The sequence below is a fragment of the Sparassis crispa genome (genome assembly GCF_003851025.1).
Source record: "Sparassis crispa DNA, contig_000001F, whole genome shotgun sequence".
In the NCBI taxonomy this organism is placed as follows: Eukaryota; Fungi; Basidiomycota; class Agaricomycetes; order Polyporales; family Sparassidaceae; genus Sparassis; species Sparassis crispa.
In genome coordinates, this window is record NW_020939748.1 from 1,276,796 (window position 1) to 1,295,046 (window position 18,251).

General features: G+C 49.0%; 8 protein-coding genes across 8 annotated transcripts; 4 read left to right on the plus strand and 4 right to left on the minus strand.

The window, feature by feature from the left end:
* Positions 1-20: 20 nt before the first annotated feature.
* Positions 21-1,979, minus strand: SCP_0203890 (Carboxypeptidase Y; the record flags this gene model as incomplete). Its single annotated transcript, XM_027754304.1, has 11 exons — positions 21-356; positions 410-435; positions 488-605; positions 654-747; positions 813-937; positions 1,001-1,154; positions 1,210-1,309; positions 1,359-1,400; positions 1,451-1,477; positions 1,528-1,613; positions 1,669-1,979. The coding sequence occupies 11 exons, from the start codon at positions 1,977-1,979 to the stop codon at positions 21-23; spliced, it is 1,419 nt and encodes a 472-aa protein (XP_027610105.1).
* Positions 1,980-2,398: 419 nt separating this feature from the next.
* SCP_0203900 (hypothetical protein) lies at positions 2,399-2,665 on the minus strand (the record flags this gene model as incomplete). Its single annotated transcript, XM_027754305.1, has 1 exon — positions 2,399-2,665. One exon carries the CDS (start codon positions 2,663-2,665, stop codon positions 2,399-2,401), a length of 267 nt encoding a protein of 88 aa, XP_027610106.1.
* Positions 2,666-3,262: 597 nt separating this feature from the next.
* On the plus strand, positions 3,263-5,447 carry SCP_0203910 (Nucleolar protein; the record flags this gene model as incomplete). Its single annotated transcript, XM_027754306.1, has 9 exons — positions 3,263-3,381; positions 3,452-3,621; positions 3,680-3,839; positions 3,894-4,002; positions 4,052-4,133; positions 4,187-4,581; positions 4,630-4,671; positions 4,726-5,259; positions 5,316-5,447. The coding sequence occupies 9 exons, from the start codon at positions 3,263-3,265 to the stop codon at positions 5,445-5,447; spliced, it is 1,743 nt and encodes a 580-aa protein (XP_027610107.1).
* Positions 5,448-8,582: 3,135 nt separating this feature from the next.
* SCP_0203920 (hypothetical protein) lies at positions 8,583-9,346 on the plus strand (the record flags this gene model as incomplete). The annotated part of the gene is made up of 3 exons (XM_027754307.1): positions 8,583-8,822; positions 8,877-8,914; positions 8,974-9,346. 3 exons carry the CDS (start codon positions 8,583-8,585, stop codon positions 9,344-9,346), a joined length of 651 nt encoding a protein of 216 aa, XP_027610108.1.
* A 1,079-nt stretch (positions 9,347-10,425) lies between these two features.
* On the minus strand, positions 10,426-10,788 carry SCP_0203930 (hypothetical protein; the record flags this gene model as incomplete). Its single annotated transcript, XM_027754308.1, has 2 exons — positions 10,426-10,483; positions 10,538-10,788. 2 exons carry the CDS (start codon positions 10,786-10,788, stop codon positions 10,426-10,428), a joined length of 309 nt encoding a protein of 102 aa, XP_027610109.1.
* A 775-nt stretch (positions 10,789-11,563) lies between these two features.
* SCP_0203940 (hypothetical protein) lies at positions 11,564-12,635 on the plus strand (the record flags this gene model as incomplete). The annotated part of the gene is made up of 4 exons (XM_027754309.1): positions 11,564-11,794; positions 11,842-12,123; positions 12,178-12,215; positions 12,272-12,635. 4 exons carry the CDS (start codon positions 11,564-11,566, stop codon positions 12,633-12,635), a joined length of 915 nt encoding a protein of 304 aa, XP_027610110.1.
* Positions 12,636-14,668: 2,033 nt separating this feature from the next.
* SCP_0203950 (hypothetical protein) lies at positions 14,669-15,865 on the plus strand (the record flags this gene model as incomplete). Its single annotated transcript, XM_027754310.1, has 5 exons — positions 14,669-14,761; positions 14,815-15,096; positions 15,147-15,184; positions 15,236-15,551; positions 15,602-15,865. 5 exons carry the CDS (start codon positions 14,669-14,671, stop codon positions 15,863-15,865), a joined length of 993 nt encoding a protein of 330 aa, XP_027610111.1.
* A 1,172-nt stretch (positions 15,866-17,037) lies between these two features.
* On the minus strand, positions 17,038-18,190 carry SCP_0203960 (Cytoplasmic tRNA 2-thiolation protein; the record flags this gene model as incomplete). The annotated part of the gene is made up of 6 exons (XM_027754311.1): positions 17,038-17,166; positions 17,216-17,313; positions 17,393-17,583; positions 17,631-17,745; positions 17,806-18,040; positions 18,095-18,190. 6 exons carry the CDS (start codon positions 18,188-18,190, stop codon positions 17,038-17,040), a joined length of 864 nt encoding a protein of 287 aa, XP_027610112.1.
* Positions 18,191-18,251: the final 61 nt, after the last annotated feature.

Consider the following 18,251-nt stretch of genomic DNA (forward strand, 5'->3'; position numbering starts at 1 on the left):
TGGTCTCGCCAGCCTTGTTATCATTGACGACCCAACTGCGCCATTCCTCCGCATTGTACGCTGCTCGTCCATGCCAGTCCAACTTGTCCACCCACAACCTGTTTGCTACCCAGCCAGTCGTACGTCCCAGCATAGATCAGTATGCGAACACCCCGCTCCAAGAGGCTTGCGACGTAGTATTGAGAAGGTACGGCCCATTTGTCCATGTGCGCATTGAAGTTAGTACCAACTTCCGAACTGCATGCCGAAAATGCTTTGGACGTCTCGACGCCCAACAATGCTCGGGTGGCCGGGTCATCAAGGAACCTTGTAATTTCCGTGAGGTCATTATAGCACAACGTGTTCCCCTCGCACATCTTACAATGGGTTAGAGTGCTGTCGTCAATCACCGTGTGAAGCCTGTACTTACCTTGGAAACATCGTATACATTGCGGCCTAATAAATCATCAGCTCCACGTCTTCAAGGGGAGACAGATGACTGTCCCACCGCTGTTCCAGAATCCCGTACTCAATTCATTGTCGCAGAAATTGACCGCAGCCCTGCAATCCATGGAAACAAAATGGTCTATGCAACTCTTCTGCATGGCTGCATTGCATCGAGGGAGCTATGGATAAATGATAAGTGTTACCCCCAGAAAGTTGTAAAAACCTACAGCAATTTTCATGCGAACGCAGGTGCTAATCTGTTGGAAAGGCACATCTAGGGCTGCAGTACCGCATTCGATCTCGTAGCGACCTTCATATAGTCTGAGGAGACACGGATTAAAAACGAGCACCATACTTCCTTTAAGACCAGCCAAAAGAAGACGCACGTAGAGATATCAGTGATTCCGTTTCCGATTACAACACTCTTGAGATTGAGAGGCTCTCGACCTTCAACTTTTGCAGCTTGATTCTGATCGTATATGTAGCTGGCGAATGCAGGCAAGTATCGACCCTGCAATAAATACGAGAGTCAGGGAATCTCAGACGACTGCAACACGCTTCTGCTGCCACTGACACCATATGATTCACCAGACAGATGCAAAGCTCTTCCTGTAAATTGCGGGAACGTCTCAAAAAAGATGGAGACGAAGGCATGCACGTTCTTTGCTGCATCCTCGGTAGTCTCTACCGTTTCGCTGAAGTCAGCGTAAGAGAAGCCAACACCAACTCTGTAACAAAAGCGATTAGATTGTCCCTATGCCGCGTTTCATAGCAATAACGAACGGTTGATCCAGGAAGAAGATGTTCGCTTCCGCGTTCCACGAATAAGGATTCCACACGGTTCCATTGCTAGACACTTGTTGCATATCAATGGAGCAAGGCCCTGAGACGAACGTCAGGATTGAAACGACAGTCACGAGCTGCGTTCTGACCTAATTCCATCAGCAAACCCGTAGACGATGAGCAACCGGGGCCTGTGGCAATGCATTCAGCGCATCATACATGCAAAAATAATAAGTCTCGCCTCCATTGATCCACATCATCACATCGTCTGGTATCTTACATTAACAATGGATCTAAAGTCTATCTAAAGCTGCATACCGTTCGCAGGGTCTCTTCGACTCTCAAAGAAGTAGAAGAACAGATGTTTTGCACCTGCATCGACGTCGAGATAACCGGTGTACACACTTCCGTTCATGGCGTCATTAGCAAAGACAGTCAGACCTGTAGTCTAGTACGCACTTGACGGTAGGGTCACAGAAGTTAGTTTTCTTCACCCTGACTTGATGAGCAGGAAACCGAGGGTGAGTTAGAGCAGTATACTGGTCCTCTGAGGCGATGGAAGACAGATCCAGGGTCATATTCGCCGCAATCCACGGCGTATGGGTCGCACTCGAATATAACTGTGCGAAGTCGGCATCGAGTCTGTGTTGCACCGCCAATGCACTGCTCAAGACGGTACCCCAGAATGCCAGTCTAGCGAATATATTGATAGCGAAGAGTTCAGCGAAAGTAAAGAAAAGGCCAAATAAATAAATAGTGAAAACTTGCATAGCGTGGTATGGTTACGGCCGATTAACAAATGTAGAGCTAACAGGAAGAAATGGCGAGGGCCGCGTCAGCCCAACGGATGCACCATGACTAGACGGCGACACGAGCATCGGTATGACTCACAAACATGGGCTCGTAGTGGGAAGGACGAAAAGACTCGGGAAATTGAGTCGTACCAGAACGGGACAGCGAAAAGTGCAAAGGACGGGGACTCGGAGACCTTGCAAGCGAGGTGAAGCTAAGGCATAAGATATACAGACAGACATGGGCACTGGTAGAATTCTAATGCGGAATATGCAGAACGAAACCACGAGCGGAGTGATCTGAGTCAAAGTAATACTCATTCGCGAAGTATATATGTAACAGACATAAGGGGCTCATATATACATCCAGGACCTCCATCTCCCTATCGGTCACTGAATCAGTCTCGCGCAGACCGTTCTTGAGGAATTGCAATTCTGTAATTGGTAGAATAGAGGGCATCCGCATATGACTTACGATGGTGCGCAGTGATGCCCTTCTTTCTGACGGCGCATCGTAGTTCGCCGAGCTGCATATCGACGCGGGCAATCTGCTTCTTGGCTTTCTCTAGCCGCGTACGATAAACCTTCGTGATCTGGATGGCCTCATGGAGCTTTCGAACGGCAAACTCACGCTGGCAGGCTGCCACAGCTCGATGTGATCGCATGAGGTTTAGGAGATCCTGAGCTTCGTCATACGTATCAGGGAGGTCGAACCCGACAGATGCACCTAACACAACAGACTACGGAATGGATCGGAAAATATACGGGGAGACATTCAACGAATACTTACCGTGGGCTCCAAGTCGGGGTCCACTGAATCATAGGAAGGGCTACTCGAACGTTCAGTTGTTTCATCATCGCTCTTCTCGCTGGTCCTAAGGCTCCTCGAACAATCGGCTGTTTCATCATCGCTGCGCTGGTCCTGTCCACTAAGTCGATCGACGTAGTCGCTTGTGAAGAGGTAGGACGGCTTAAATAGACTACAGGAACTGGAACGATGCGTCCGACATGGTAGTAGGTGTGAAGGAGTTAACCGAGCTGTGTTCGGTATCGTATAGCGTTGTAGCCGTAGGCCGTAGCGGCGCTGTGGTGGCAAGCGGACAATTTCATCACGTGCTCGCGTCTCTTAGGCCTACTTACCATTTTCGGCAACCATAATTCTGTCGAAAAAGTTTCGGGCTCACTGCATCTCCTCATCGTTTGTTTCCATTCAACCAGCTCGTCTGCACAAGTCTGTGCATACCACATCACACCCAGACGACATGTTGGTTCTATACGAGACTTCGTTGGGTTACTGTCTGTTCAAAGTAACAGACACCGCGAAAATTGAGAGTGCGGACCTATGGGAGGAATTTGAGACACCAGAAAAGGCGAATAGACTGTGAGTCTTCCTTGCAAGCAGTCGGATATACAAAGCACTCAAAACGGTGTACGCGTTCCTGCGTCTAAAGCTTGAAGTTGAAAGCCCTGCATCGGTTCACCTCCACTGCCATTGCGGTAGAGGAAATCAGTGCGCTTCAAAATGGCAAGCTTGGGAAGGGGTTGAAACAGTTTCTCTCCGATGAGATTGTTGGAAAGGGTAAAGGAAAACAGTCTCTAGCAGTGGTCGACAAGTCACTTGGTGAGTCTCACGCACGGTGTCGGAAATGCGTGAATCCTCAAGTCTAATGCCCACAAAGCACACTCGATTGGCAAGAAGCTTGGCATTAAAGTCATTGCCGACGAGCAGAGAATGGACCTCTTTCGGGGTATTCGTAGCCAATTAACTGCGCTCATGGACGGCTTGGACCCGAAGGATTTGGCAACGATGAGTTTGGGCTTGAGTCATTCATTGTCGCGGTATGCTCCAGCTGGTCATTGAGGAGACAATTTTCGTTCTCATAACACGTGCAGATTCAAGTTAAAGTTCTCGCCGGACAAGGTTGACACTATGGTCGTACAAGCCATCGCGTTATTGGATGATTTGGACAAGGAAATCAACATATACGCAATGAGAGTGAAGGTTAGTAACCACTGTGGTTCTGTGTATATTGCATTAATGTGTATGAAAGGAGTGGTACGGTTGGCATTTCCCTGAGATGGCAAAAATCATCGTAGACAACTTAGCTTATGCCAAGGTCGTAAAGCTCATGGGTTCGTCCGCAACTTCCTTATCTACGTACCGTATCTTACGTTACTCACACCAGGCTTCCGGACGAATGCTGCGAGCACCGACTTCGCTGCCATTCTCCCAGAGGATCTCGAGGCTACCGTGAAGGCCGCGGCTGAGATTTCAATGGGCACGGAGATATCTGACTCCGACATTGCACATATTCATTCACTGTGTGACCAGGTCATCTCCATTACCGCGTACCGCACACAGCTGGCAGAGTACTTGCGCAACCGTATGAATGCCATTGCGCCCAATTTGACCGCCTTGGTTGGCGAACTCGTTGGTGCTCGATTAATCAGCCATGCCGGCAGTCTACTTAACCTGGCAAAACAACCAGCAAGCACGGTCCAGATTCTTGGAGCGGAGAAGGCGCTGTTCCGTGCGCTGAAGACAAAACATGACACACCCAAGTACGGGCTGATTTACCATGTAAGTGTATCCGTTTAGGCGTTCGCATCTACTTATCCTATTTTGCAGGCTTCCCTCATCGGGCAAGCCCCACCAAAACTCAAGGGAAAGGTAGTTGCCTTGTCTAATTCCCCTCAAGTCGCGTGCTAACGATTTGGGTTGAAGATGGCTCGCATGGTCGCTACGAAGGCCGCCCTTTCAATACGCGTGGACGCGCTGACTGACGCAGACGGCAAGTCGGAACCAATGGCACCCTCAATAGGTATCGAGAACCGTGCCAAGCTGGAGGCTCGTCTGCGCAATCTGGAGCTGCAGGGCGACTCAGCCGGCATTCGTTCAGTCTCTAATGGCCGAACTCAATCTCGATTCCAGATGACTGGCGAGACGAAAACATACAACACTGCTGCGGACGCGGTGGATATGGTGCCCACGCAGCGTGAGCCTGTGCTAGCGGCGGCGCAGGCGGTGCTGGATGTTGATGCGGAAAAGAAGAGGGCGAAGGAGGAGCGGCGAGCGAAGAAGAAGGCGGCAAAAGAGGCGAAGGAGCGACAAGAGCAGGAGGCTGGTGAGGCACTGGAGAGTGGGCATGCGGCACCGACGGACGTTGATGGCGAGGTAGAAGAGAGCAGAGAGGGGAAGAAAGAGAAGAAGCGGAAGCGGAGAGAGAGCGCGGTGGATGGAAAAAACGGGGAGGATAAAGTGGGTGCTGTCACTACTAATCGCGTGTCGGGAGTTCATCTCAGTTGTGTCTGTAGGAGACGGATGAGACAGATACAGAACGGAAGGCGAGGAAGAAAGCACGGAAGGCAGAGAAGGCGGCAGCTGCAGCGGCGGCGGAGCAAGTGAACGGGGAGCCAACGAAGAAGAAACGGAGAAAGTCCGAGTGATAGGCCAGCAGTACTCCTTTCCAGCGTGCTTGGCATATTTCTGTTTCTTTCCGATATATTTGTCTGCTCGATTTTTACTGATGCCTTTATAGAACGGTGGCAAAAGATGCCCATCATGGTTATATGTAAGACTCCACTTCGTTGTGCATCTATTGTTTGCCATTAGTTTCTTCCTTGCTTAGTGCGAAACTACGCATCTCAGCCCTCACGCGCCTCACGGGCCAGTCGCTGATCCCGATAGGTAATCGTGGACGCACATAAGTATTCGTTTGAAAAACCTGCGGGTAGCCTGTGCCTCACGTTACGTGGAGATATTTAGCCAGAAGAGACTAGCGACCAGCCTGTTTGCCATTCAATCCAGTATTTGCTGTTATCTTCGATTATTTTTCCCGTCGTTCGTTCTCGATATTGCAGCAAGCTAAGTGTCCTCATTTACCTCAACCATCCCTTGAATTACCAGAATGAACAGTAGCCTCCCAATTTCTCGTATACGGACGGCCTCAGGCAAAACGCACCATTTCCTCCATAAATAATAATCTCAGCCAAAAACCGTCCGATTACTACTTGACAACACACTAGGGCAGACAAACTGAAGAGATCACCACCAGACGAAGATCACCACCAGACGAAGATCACCACCAGACGAAGATCACCACCAGACGAAGATCACCACCAGACGAAGATCACCACCAGACGAAGATCACCACCAGACGAAGATCACCACCAGACGAAGATCACCACCAGACGAAGATCACCACCAGACGAAGATCACCACCAGACGAAGATCACCACCAGACGAAGATCACCACCAGACGAAGATCACCACCAGACGAAGATCACCACCAGACGAAGATCACCACCAGACGAAGATCACCACCAGACGAAGATCACCACCAGACGAAGATCACCACCAGACGAAGATCACCACCAGACGAAGATCACCACCAGACGAAGATCACCACCAGACGAAGATCACCACCAGACGAAGATCACCACCAGACGAAGATCACCACCAGACGAAGATCACCACCAGACGAAGATCACCACCAGACGAAGATCACCACCAGACGAAGATCACCACCAGACGAAGATCACCACCAGACGAAGATCACCACCAGACGAAGATCACCACCAGACGAAGATCACCACCAGACGAAGATCACCACCAGACGAAGATCACCACCAGACGAAGATCACCACCAGACGAAGATCACCACCAGACGAAGATCACCACCAGACGAAGATCACCACCAGACGAAGATCACCACCAGACGAAGATCACCACCAGACGAACGGGACTTCACCTCTGGTGATGTCAAGAGTCAATGCTCAGTGGGGAGCAAACTCAGAATGCAAAACCAGATACGAGACTGCACAGCTTTATCAGCAAACATAGTGAACCAGAATACGACACGGACACACCATCTCGTAGATGCACTGGCATGGGAATAGCCAGTGATGGAGTCTGTGACACTGTGGATTGTTCAACCGGGATTGAGGATGTCGCTCGAACGGTACATGCAGCACTACATTGTGTTTGAACTGTACGGGCTTGGGCGGCTTGAATCTTACTGGCTTTTGAGGCTGTTGTAGGGAATTTATACTGTAGACAATGGCGCAATGAAGGTGACGCTGACTCACATTGTAACCTAATCTCTTCTCGTATTTCATTTGTGGTCGTCTTGATTAAAACTTTTTTTTAGTTGACAACCAATGAAGTAGACGCTCTACGTACTAGCAATCGACAGTGAGTGTCCGTAGCCACTTCTACCAACTGCTCAAGACTCCTCTTTAGCTAGTCTCCCGTAGCAGACTATAAAATGATCCCTATGAGTGAGGGAGGGGGCGGGATACACTAAAGCGCTGCGCCACAAACAAAAATCGGGAGATGAGTTTCGTCGCAAAACGTCTAACGTTCTGAATTCAGCTGTAAGAGGCGATCAATTCTGACGAACATCTCCTCGGTCTTGTGAAGATCAGCCAGTGCCGAACGTTTCTGCAACCAATCTGTCGCAAGCTCTTTGGTCTGAATAATGGACAAATAACTGACTGCGATTGTGGATAATAGAGGCAGCATCTGCGGTCCGCACCCAGGCCAAGTCTGACATGACCCTGTTGGAATAAAAAATCAAACAGAATATAAACGAACGTGAATTGGAAACGTACCACGAGCTCTCTTGAAATTAAAAAGATAGTGAAAAACGGGTCTCGGCCTGTTGTTAATCCAAAATTCTTGCCGACGATGATCTCAGCGGCACCGGGAGTTGATGCTTAATTGGGAGAGACTGAGGTATCGCTGCACGATGAAATAGCGCCTTTTATGCCAGCAGGCTGCTCAGTTCCTGGGTACGGAGAGGCTCGAATAAATTTTATGTCAGAGATATCGACACCGTCGGAGAAATCAAGAGACACCGAAAGGCTCACCAGAAGCCATGGTGTGTCTTTCGCTTGCCACCAGGTTGTGCGACATGATCACAGCGATTATCCGAAGAATCAAAGGTCTTCTTCTCTCACACAGAGTACAACATAATCTCCATCCTGCATGGTGACCATCAACGCTCCTGGGAGAAAAGCGATAGCGAGATGTACGGCAGCCGCTTACAAAGTGTTAGTCGTTCTTCACAGCTTTATTGTTCCTAGGAGCACCCGAAGCGACACAATTTCGTAAGGAATCGCTACGAGCATTGTCGTACGTGGGTGTGGGCGCTAGCCAAGAGTTGTGGGTCCTCGGCTGTCTCCGTCAACTCAGCGGATCGATCGTCTGTTTTCTTATTGTCAAGCTTTCCACCCAACTTCTCGGAATAACTGCTTGAACATCATGCCTCGAGAAATGCTCTGGCAGAGAATGGCAGCGCGTCTGCCTGAGCAGACAGATGATGAGCTCTACGGCGTATTGCGTCCCCACGAAGTTCCATGGAGAGACCGACAGCAGTTTCTCGAGGCGTGTGGATACATGCTGCGTCCAAGGTATCGCCCTGGCTGGACCCCTTCATGGAGAGCGACAGGAGGCGAGCCCCTAGACTGTGAAGATGGAGCGCCTCTTCCAGTGCTGTTTTTTCTCCTTCAGTAGGCCTTGATTAACAACCGGATTAGCCCCAGGAACATCTCATAGATGCAGTCCGAGTCTCTGACAGTATGCTGGTATACATTAAGAGGGTTAGAACCGGCGACAACGAGTCGCAGATCGCTACGAGACTTTCATCCGCGCCGCTTCGTGATGACCCACGGAATCATTGTGTCCCGATCCTTCATATATTCCGGGATGCAGACGACGAGAGTATATTCTACATGGTCATGCCATTCCTTCGCCTCATCAATAGGCCACCATTCGAAACCATAGAGAATGTGGTTGATTTCATAGATCAGGTACTGGAGGTGATATCCTTTAACCCTCTCATTCTTGCATCCAGTTATTCACTTCGATGTCAGGGACTGGTCTTCTTGCATCAGCAAGGAGTTGCTCATCGGTCCGTATGCCGCTTGTCTGGACTGTGTGGAATTCCTATGCTGACTGTTCAGCTCAAAGCGATTGCACCTTCATGAACATCATGATGGATGCTAATTCGTTATATCCCCAGGGTTTCCATCCTGTCAGAACATTCTGTTTGCCAGATGGTAACATGATGGCTTGGCCGCTTCCTCGTACGGACAAACCCATCAAATATTATTTCATCGATTTTGGGATCTCTGTAGACTTTCCACCCGACGCTACCTCCAGGCTTGTGCTAGGAGAAAAAGGGCGTGACCAGGATGTGCCTGAGCTATCCAATGTTGTGCCTTATGACCCGTTCAAGGTCGATATATTCATTGTCGGGAATCTCCTTCTCCATCAATTTTACACGGTATATGGCGCCGTGTCCTTTTACTTTGCCATACGTCTTACCTACTCCTTCATTTAGAACTATGTGAATCTTGGTTTCCTACTTCCGCTTATCGAATCGATGACTCGACTGGAACCAGATGCCAGGCCCGATGCCGAAGAGGCACTTGCGTTGTGGGTCGACTTGCGCCGTAGTATCTGGACAATACAACGGAGATGGCGACTGAAGCCTCTAGATGAGATGTGGATTGCGCACGCTGTGCGTGATATAAGGTTTCTCATACATGCTACTGTCTATCTCTGCAAGAAAACATTTGGTTGGACGGTGGATCTTTCGGGACGACTCTCCATCGTCGTTTACTTATTCCTCGTAGTCATGTTTGCCAAACTACTACAGCTGTAATGTCGTTGTATTTTTCTCTCACTAGTACGTGCACTGATGTACTGTAGCGAAACGACCTTAGGTTCAGTCATGCGTCACACCCCTGATCGTAGTTCGAAGTATCGTGATGTACGTATACAGTACATTCAACATCAGATCCTATACCGCAGTCTCTTCTGCCAAATCTTTATATAAATATAATAACAATTGTTATACATGTCGTTAGGCTATAATGTTCGTCGATCCTCACGGATTGCCAAGACTAGAGTCAGCGGACGAAGCACTATCAACCTGTACACGTTGCTAATGTATCGTCGATGGGCGAGATAGGGCTACGTATATCCCCATTTCAGCATCATTAAATCTCTTCCCACAAGCTAACAGATAGTCGTAGGGAAATCTGCATGCGGTATGGACATTGTCTCCGTCCACGTCATGTTAATCCTCACTGCAGATTTGCTACATGAGTACGAGTTTCATGAGGGATCCTGAAGAATACGCACCATCAGGAAGATCCGAAATTTGTAGGTCTGGGATTGTCGAACGTGAACGCAGTGTGGGCCTCTGATCGGCTAGAAGAGTTCCTGGCTGTGGTTGACCAGGCTCTTGCGGTGTAGTCTTACCATCCTCCGCATGCTTAGTACTCTACGGATCCGTGGTTACCGGAGAAACCATGTGGAAGATGAAGCGTTTCTCACCAACACCTGATTCAGGAGATTTTCCACTCGCTTCCGTGCATTATTCAATTGCGTCTTGATCCCATTCCATACATATATCTAGGTGAATTTGGCCGAATAGAGGTCCGCCTGGAGCTTCTCAACCTTCTTGCGAAGCCTGAGGCAAGGAGTGAGGCCTTTTCAAGCAATATTAAATTCCTCTTTAGCTTACATATTGACTTCCGCTCGTGTTTCGACCAAGAGTCGAGGCTGAAGTTTCTCTATCTTGTCGTGGTCTTCTGGGTTGAGAGCCTTAATAATCTCATCGATCTCGTCGAGCTTCTCTTTGGCGGCCTTGAGACTACTACTGGCAGATACGGTGTTTGTAGTAGTGACTGCAACCTGGAGAAACGAGATGGCACTGAGAACGAGTGTGATCACGGTAGCACCGTTGACAAAGTCTGTCCATCGAGTGGTCGACATGAGGCTGGAGGCATACTAAGTCGACGACACAACGAGGCCGAAAGCTCGCATTTACTTACAATTCTGAGCGTACTCCTTCCAGAGGGTAAAGGATTGAAACTTAGAGGGATAAGAGATCGAGTACGGATGAAATGCCTGTCCAGTACGGTTCTACCGCCAGGACAAAAGATACGAGGTTGAAGCTGACCATAGAGGCGAAACATACCATCCTTTATATGCGAGAGATACGATTATGCTTGTTTGACCGCGAGTGCTTCCATTGGCGTCATGGAGTCTATGAGTCATCTGGCACTCAGGCTGTAAGCAGACCACGTTGGGAAGATAAAAGAACAATGACCATCCTGACATCGCGCCCTTGTGATTCCACGAATGACAATTTGAACGACATTGAGAACGCTATTGAAGTGCTAGTTGACAAATAGGGACGTCAAAAGCCTCCCGACGCGCTTACCGGGTAGCGCCCAAACACAAGAATACCTCGCGACGCCTCGTTCAGAGAGCCATTTGGTATCATAGTGCGAGATATCCTTTAATGTTGCGGTTATGGAAGCATTCCGTTCCTGGTGTGAGCTGATTCGGCGATGATCGCGATGTCGCTTGTGTATCTAAGTGGGTCCGGACTTGGAGGCAATGGAGATGCCTATCTTGGATGTCTTTTGTCCCACAAGCGCACGTCCTTATCGACAATCGACAATCGCAGCAGACACACGCAAACCCGTTGCTTGTGTCCTGTCGCTCACTGTGTCCACTGTATTAACCTTCCACTACTGCAGTCATGTCGCCAGAGGATGGCATACAAAAACGTTCGGTGATAAGTTACCCGGAGAAGACTGACGACGAGCTATTTGGCGTGCTTAGTCTGTGGGAAGCGCGATGGCGAGACCGACAACAGTTCTTGGAAGCTCACGGATACATGCTACGACCAAGATATCGCCCTGGTTGGATCCCTTCATGGAGAGCAACAGGGGGAGACCCTATGGACTTCGAGGACTCTGTATCTCTTCCAGTACGTAGTTTCACTTTCTCGCGTTGAAGATTGACAAACAGCATTAGGTCGTACAACACTTGATTGATGCAACGCGGCTATCCGATGGCGCACTTGTGCATATTAAACGGGTGAACACTGGCGACAATGAGTCGCAAATCGCCACAATGCTCTCATCCGACGCTCTCCGCAATGACCCACGAAACCACTGTGTACCTATCCTCGAAGTTATTCAAGACACAGATGACGAGACTATATCTTATATGGTTATGCCCTTTCTTCGTTTCATCGACAATCCGCCGTTTCAAACTGTCGAAAATCTTGTCGACTTTGCAGACCAGATTTTAGAGGTTAGGGCACCTGGTCCACGTCCTTGACGATATGAGTTGACTGGGATAATACAGGGATTACTCTTCCTCCACCAGCAGGGCGTCGCGCATCGGTAAATCCCAAATTTACTTGGTCTTTCCTTGTCACCCTAAATATATCATTACCTAGTGATTGCACGCATAACAACTTGATGATGGATGGCAGTGCACTCTACCCCCAAGGCTTCCATCCTGTGCAAGATGAGTGTCTTCCAGATGGTACCACACCAGCCGGGGATCCTTCCCGCATCAACGTGTCATTGAAATACTACTTCATCGACTTTGGCATTTCTTCGATGTTTCCCTTAAATGTCCATCCCAAGCTCGTCTTAGGAATAGACGGGCGTGACCGAGACGTTCCCGAGCTTTCTTCCGTTGTACCGTATGATCCCTTCGCAGTCGACATTTTCATCCTTGGAAATGTCTTTCGAAAGCATGTTCATAAGGCAAGTGATACGCTTTCAGTCGGTGTGTTCGCTGACAAAATAATATAGAAATATTCCAACGTCGACTTTTTGCTCCCTTTGATTGAATCAATGACTAGAGCAGATCCCGGGCAAAGGCCCGACGCCGCTAGTGCACTCATACAGTGGAGACACATTCGGTGCAGGCTCAGGTACATTCACAGAGGATGGAGGCTTCGCCACAGAAACGAGGGATTGCTCTTCACGGCTATCCTCGACGTTATCTCATTTGTCCGTGCCTTCATCTTCATCTGTCTGAAGGCTTTAGAATGCACGGTCGATCTTTCGGGGTGACCATACCCTTTACTCATTAATACCCGTTACTGTACTATCGCTCTCTTGATGTTGTTGGGAGTCCATTGGATCCAGCCCTACTCTTTGCTAACCTCGCTGTGATTATGATAGTTTGGCGTCGGACGCCAAACTATCAGCCTGAGTGAACTTGTTACTGGCATGCAGTTTGCAAAAACTTCTCAGTAACGGAGAACTACTTCCCGTGCGTCGCACCGCACATTCTAGAGTCTTCACGGTGCTACGGTGTCTGAGAGATATGCACAGGGGAGAAGGCATTTTGGGACGATTAAGTACAAAAGCGGAAGACAGGCCAAGATATCCGATAGCAAGACCGGTGCATTCCTAGTCAGTACAGGAATCGGCCCAATGCTGCTGTTTTGCAAACACCGCTAGCCCAAGTCGGATGGTAATAATAGAATATTGAACAAGTTCTGCGCTTCCTGGCACTACGCCATCGAGGCTGCTGCATGTAGAAATTAGACATTCAGGCCATCCAAACCAAACAGTACGAGTGAACATACCGCCGAGGTTTCCAGCTGAGCGAGTCAATGCTGTATTTACTGTGCCTGCAGCACCGTCCTGCAGCTGCACACGAGTGCCAGTGGAAGGTTGTGCTGTGAAAACAGAGCCTCGGGCGGTATAATATAAAACTGTAGCTTGGGCAGAGGTAGGAGTATTGAAGGTTTTGGGAACATCGTATCGTCGAACATGGTTGGTGGTTCGCTATTTCGAGGGTAAACAATGATGCAAGAAACACCAAGGTGCAGATCAAACTCACTACTAGTTCATTCAACAATTGTCCTGCTAGTTTCAATGCTTGGCCGACTAAGTCCTTCAGGTCTCCGCGCAAACCGTAAATGTCAAGCAGATTAGCCGAACACATACGCTGTTCAATGAAGATGACGGAGTGTTTGAGTCTGACTATAGGTTCAACACACGATCGACGGCAGTAATTGGTAACATACTTCTGCATGTCATCACAAATATATCGCAGAAAGTTCGGATGTTGAGATTCTATTTTGTCGCGTTCTTCTGGCTTGATATCGTCCATCAAACTATCGAACTTCATGATTGTATCCTTCACAGAGTTGAAGTGCGTCTTAGCAGAAAGGTAGCCCGCGAACTGGTGGCTACTTGAAAGGAGTGTGAGGCCGCTGACGATCAAGGTGAGGGTAGAGGCTTCAGGCTTTGCTGGATGGATTGAGGGCGAGATCTCTCTGCCTTAAGAATATTTCTTTTGGTACGTTCCCACAGCCTGCATCTACGCAATCGATCAAGGTCACAGGTGAATCCAGATTCAACACAAGCAGACGGCAACAATCATACCGGAGGTGTCGCTGCACATGGGGCAGACAGTCGTCAATGCCGTACCTGAACAATGACTTCCGAGTCCAAGTTGACTGATAACCTGGTTACGAAGGAACCAGTGCTGCCGAACTGATGCACACGTCATTTACTGAGACCCCATCCTTTACAAGGCGTGGTATTGTTCAGGTGTGTGGGACATCGTTGTTTAGACCTGACAGCCGCTGTGGGTCCCTGTGGAACGATGGATGGATATTCCCGAGCCGCCGATCACGTGGATGGCCGTATGAACCGCACATGTTGACTACCGCTTCTTCCTCGATTTATCCCACCATCGTGTCGAGGGTCTTCACTTCCTGCCAATGAATCCTCCAGAGCGAACAGCTGATGATTTTTTCGGTGATCTACTACTATGGGAAGCACCATGGCGAGATCGCCAACAGTACTTGCAAGCTCACGGATACATGCTACGACGACGATACCATCCTGACTGGACTCCTTCATGGCGTGGAACTGGAAAGCACCCTCTCTACTTTGAGGATGCCATTGCACTTCCGGTCAGTTTACGTGTACTCTTCCTTGCCGCCCCGGCACTCAATATAGCTGACAGCCTAGAGATGATGTTATTGATGCAACTCGAATTGCAGACGGAAAGCTTGTCTACATCAAAAGAGTCGGAACCGGCGACAAGGAGACACAGATTGCCACGATGCTATCTGCTGAGCCTCTTGTTCAAGACCCTAAGAATCACTGCGTGCCCATCCTCGAAATGTTTCCAGACGCAGAGGACGAAGACATATCGTACATGGTCATGCCCTTCTTTGTTCTCATAGACAGTGTCCCCTTTGAATGCATTGAGAATATTGTAGATTTCACGGACCAGATACTCGAGGTACGACGTCGATACGCTCTACGGCTGTTGGTCTGGCTGATGCAGCTCAGGGACTCGTTTTTCTTCATGAACGTGGAGTGGCCCACCGGTATGGACCTCAAATCCTCCGATACATTAATATCTGACTGTACTAACGTAGTGATTGCACCTACAAGAATATCATGATGGATGTCAGTGCGATGTATCCTGAAGGCTTCCATCCTGTAAACGATCTGTTCCTCCCGGATGGCCTGACGCCTCTCCCATCTCGTTCCCGTACTGATGTTCCCATCAAATACTATTTCATCGATTTTGGAATATCCGTCGTCATACCTCCTGAAGTCTATCCCAAGCTGGTTTTAGGAGACGAAGGACGCGACCAGGAGGTTCCCGAACTCTCTCTCACCGTTCCATATGATCCATTTAAGACCGACGTTTTCATTATTGGCAACGCACTACAGCATTGCTTTCATGATGTAAGTAGCCTTGCGTTCTGAATTTACCCGTCTGATTATTTGTAATCAAGAGATTCTCCAACGTCGATTTTCTTGTTCCTCTGATCGAGTCAATGACTCAGGCAGATCCTACTGCTAGGCCAGATGCCGCTGATGCTCTCACGCAGTGGCAAGAAATTCGTTGCAGATTAGGATTTTTACAGAGAAGATGGAGAGTGATTTTCCGAGGCGAGCCATGGTATTGGACAGCTGCTTTGGACACAGTGTCATTCATCAACACCACTACCTACATTTTCAAGACAGCTTGCAGATGGGTAGTGGGGTCATCTGGATGATGGTGTTGTATCTTGACAATTCTCACCAAAGCCGTGTCCGAGTTCTCATATTGTAGCACCGTGGCGAGTTTTTCCAATCAGTTCTACAGTTATTTTGCTGTCAAGTTGATTCGCTGTTCCATATTCTTTCATCAATGTGCTTTCTCTTTCGACTACGCTCGCGCTTTGGATCGGGCACCCTATTCATCCGTCATAGTGTGGAATATGACCTATCGACAGCGCAAAAGAGGAGAGATACACTCTAATGCAAGCCATCGAGTTCGTGGCACGCAGGCCAAGGTGCGAAGGCAGATTGAGGAACCTAGTCGTTAATGATCAGCGCTCAGCGGGTAGGTGGGGCCACCCACTGCCGTATGAATTTTACACAAACGATGGCAACAGTCGAATTTTGACATGTAATCATGGCGTTTTTGATGAGGACCACAGATCATTATGCCGACAGAAAGCCCCACACAACGCAGTGCGTCTCGAGTTCGAAGGCTGACAGTAGTCCACACGGGAAGGGAATGGTGAGTCTTCCCACCAAATCGATAATTTGGCGAGCGTATCGGAAGGCTGCATGTAGGAACATGGAATTCCTGAAACAAAGTATCGTGGTATCGGCGCCGAAGCATTCTTCGGTGCAATGTGCACTAGGCGAGAGAAAAAGAGACCGGCTGGGACCTAATGCACATGCATCGCCAGTGAATGGAAGAAAACGCACTTGCACAAGTTTCGCTAATTGGAGCTTGTTCACGTGAGAGATTTCTCTTCTCTTTTTTCTTCTTGCACAAGCACAGGCCCAACTTGGGACTGATTGTCAGCGATCTAAGTCATCTGCTGTCACCTCCCTGAGACTAGAGCGCGTTGATTCTCGCCGACAGCAACCGTATCTACTGAGACATACTATGATGGTAGGAAATCCAGCAGGGACCTGCACATCTGCGAATTTGGAAGGTAGACTCACGGCACAGTACGAGCCGTCAAGCTTTCAAGGACTGGAGCGTTGCCGTTGGCTGTGGCAATTACTACTCAGTCGATGGCATTCCTGAGTACAGTGATTCAGTGAACGATAGTGCCATGGGCACCGCGTCAGGAGTTCTTCAGAACCCAATATTCTGACTAAGGAGGTATACACTTGAACTAGTGGCTACAGAGATGCAAAGAATGAGATATGAAAATATTTCCCTAGCCTACATAGGCAGTTCCGGCGGACTCGACGGCGTCGGGCGGAGATCAGATGGCAGCTGGAAAAAGGGTATGGTGCGGAGGTTGTCTGGTGCCGGACCTTCTGCATCCAGCTTCTTGCGCGCACGGTCAGTCTGAAAGAGGATGAGGACACATAGATGACTCTTGAGCGGAAACACGCACGATAGCAGCGTTCGCCATACCGCGCTCCAAACCTTCCAAAAGAGTACATGCTTTGCACAATTCATTGCTAGACATGTATCCACAACGCTTGCATATTTCTAGAGAACGTGGACGTGCATTAGAGAAGAACTTGTTGACAACGGAGTCGTTGGGCGCGAGAAACAGGAAGAGACCTACGCTGTGTCTTTTGTGTAGCTTTGACCTCCTCACTAACCTCAAAGGCTTCGCCGGAATGGATAATATCAATGATTGCACTTGGCCGTGCAGCTTCGACGTCCTTGAGAAACGTCCGAGCATGCCCCCGGTACGCATCAGGCGAGTAGATGCATTCGGTGGAGAAGTAGTCTAGCTTTTTGAAATAGGCATACCTGTGTAGATGTTAGTGAAAGCGGTCATATGCACGTGGAATACTCACATCACTATTTCCTTCTCGTATGCGTACTTGAAGGGCTTCGACCGCCTGATTGTATCCTCGCCCTGTGTGCAGATCATCGTACAACGCCCTAAGCGCGCAATATCTCCTCGCATGACTAGATAACCAGACGGATGACAGTTGGCAAAAATTCCTGTACCGCACAATCTGAGCTTACTGTTCATCAGAACCGTCTCTGCGATGTCATCGGCATTGTGGCCCGTTACAATATGGTCGACATGAAGAATAGCCGCTCCTCTGTCGAGAGCCTGTCGGCGGAATACCCCGCAGAACGTACAGTTGTTCTTCTTGCCCACTTGTGAAACGATCGCGTCCATGGTCCAACCATATAATTCATCATATGAGAGGATCTTCAGCGGCATATCATATTGCTGCTGATTTCGCTTGACAGTCTGTGGTAATAGAATGAGCGACAAGAAGTACGTGACTTCTGGCGACATACCCACTTCTAGTGAGTCATCTCGGTATCCGGTGATACCTTCGTCGATGGAGAGTAGAAAAAGTTCAAGGCCGTACTGGTAGCGATCGTTCAAAGTCTTCATGACATGAGCTAAAACAGTTGAGTCTAACGGAGTACCCACATACTCTGTCAGTGCCTGCTCA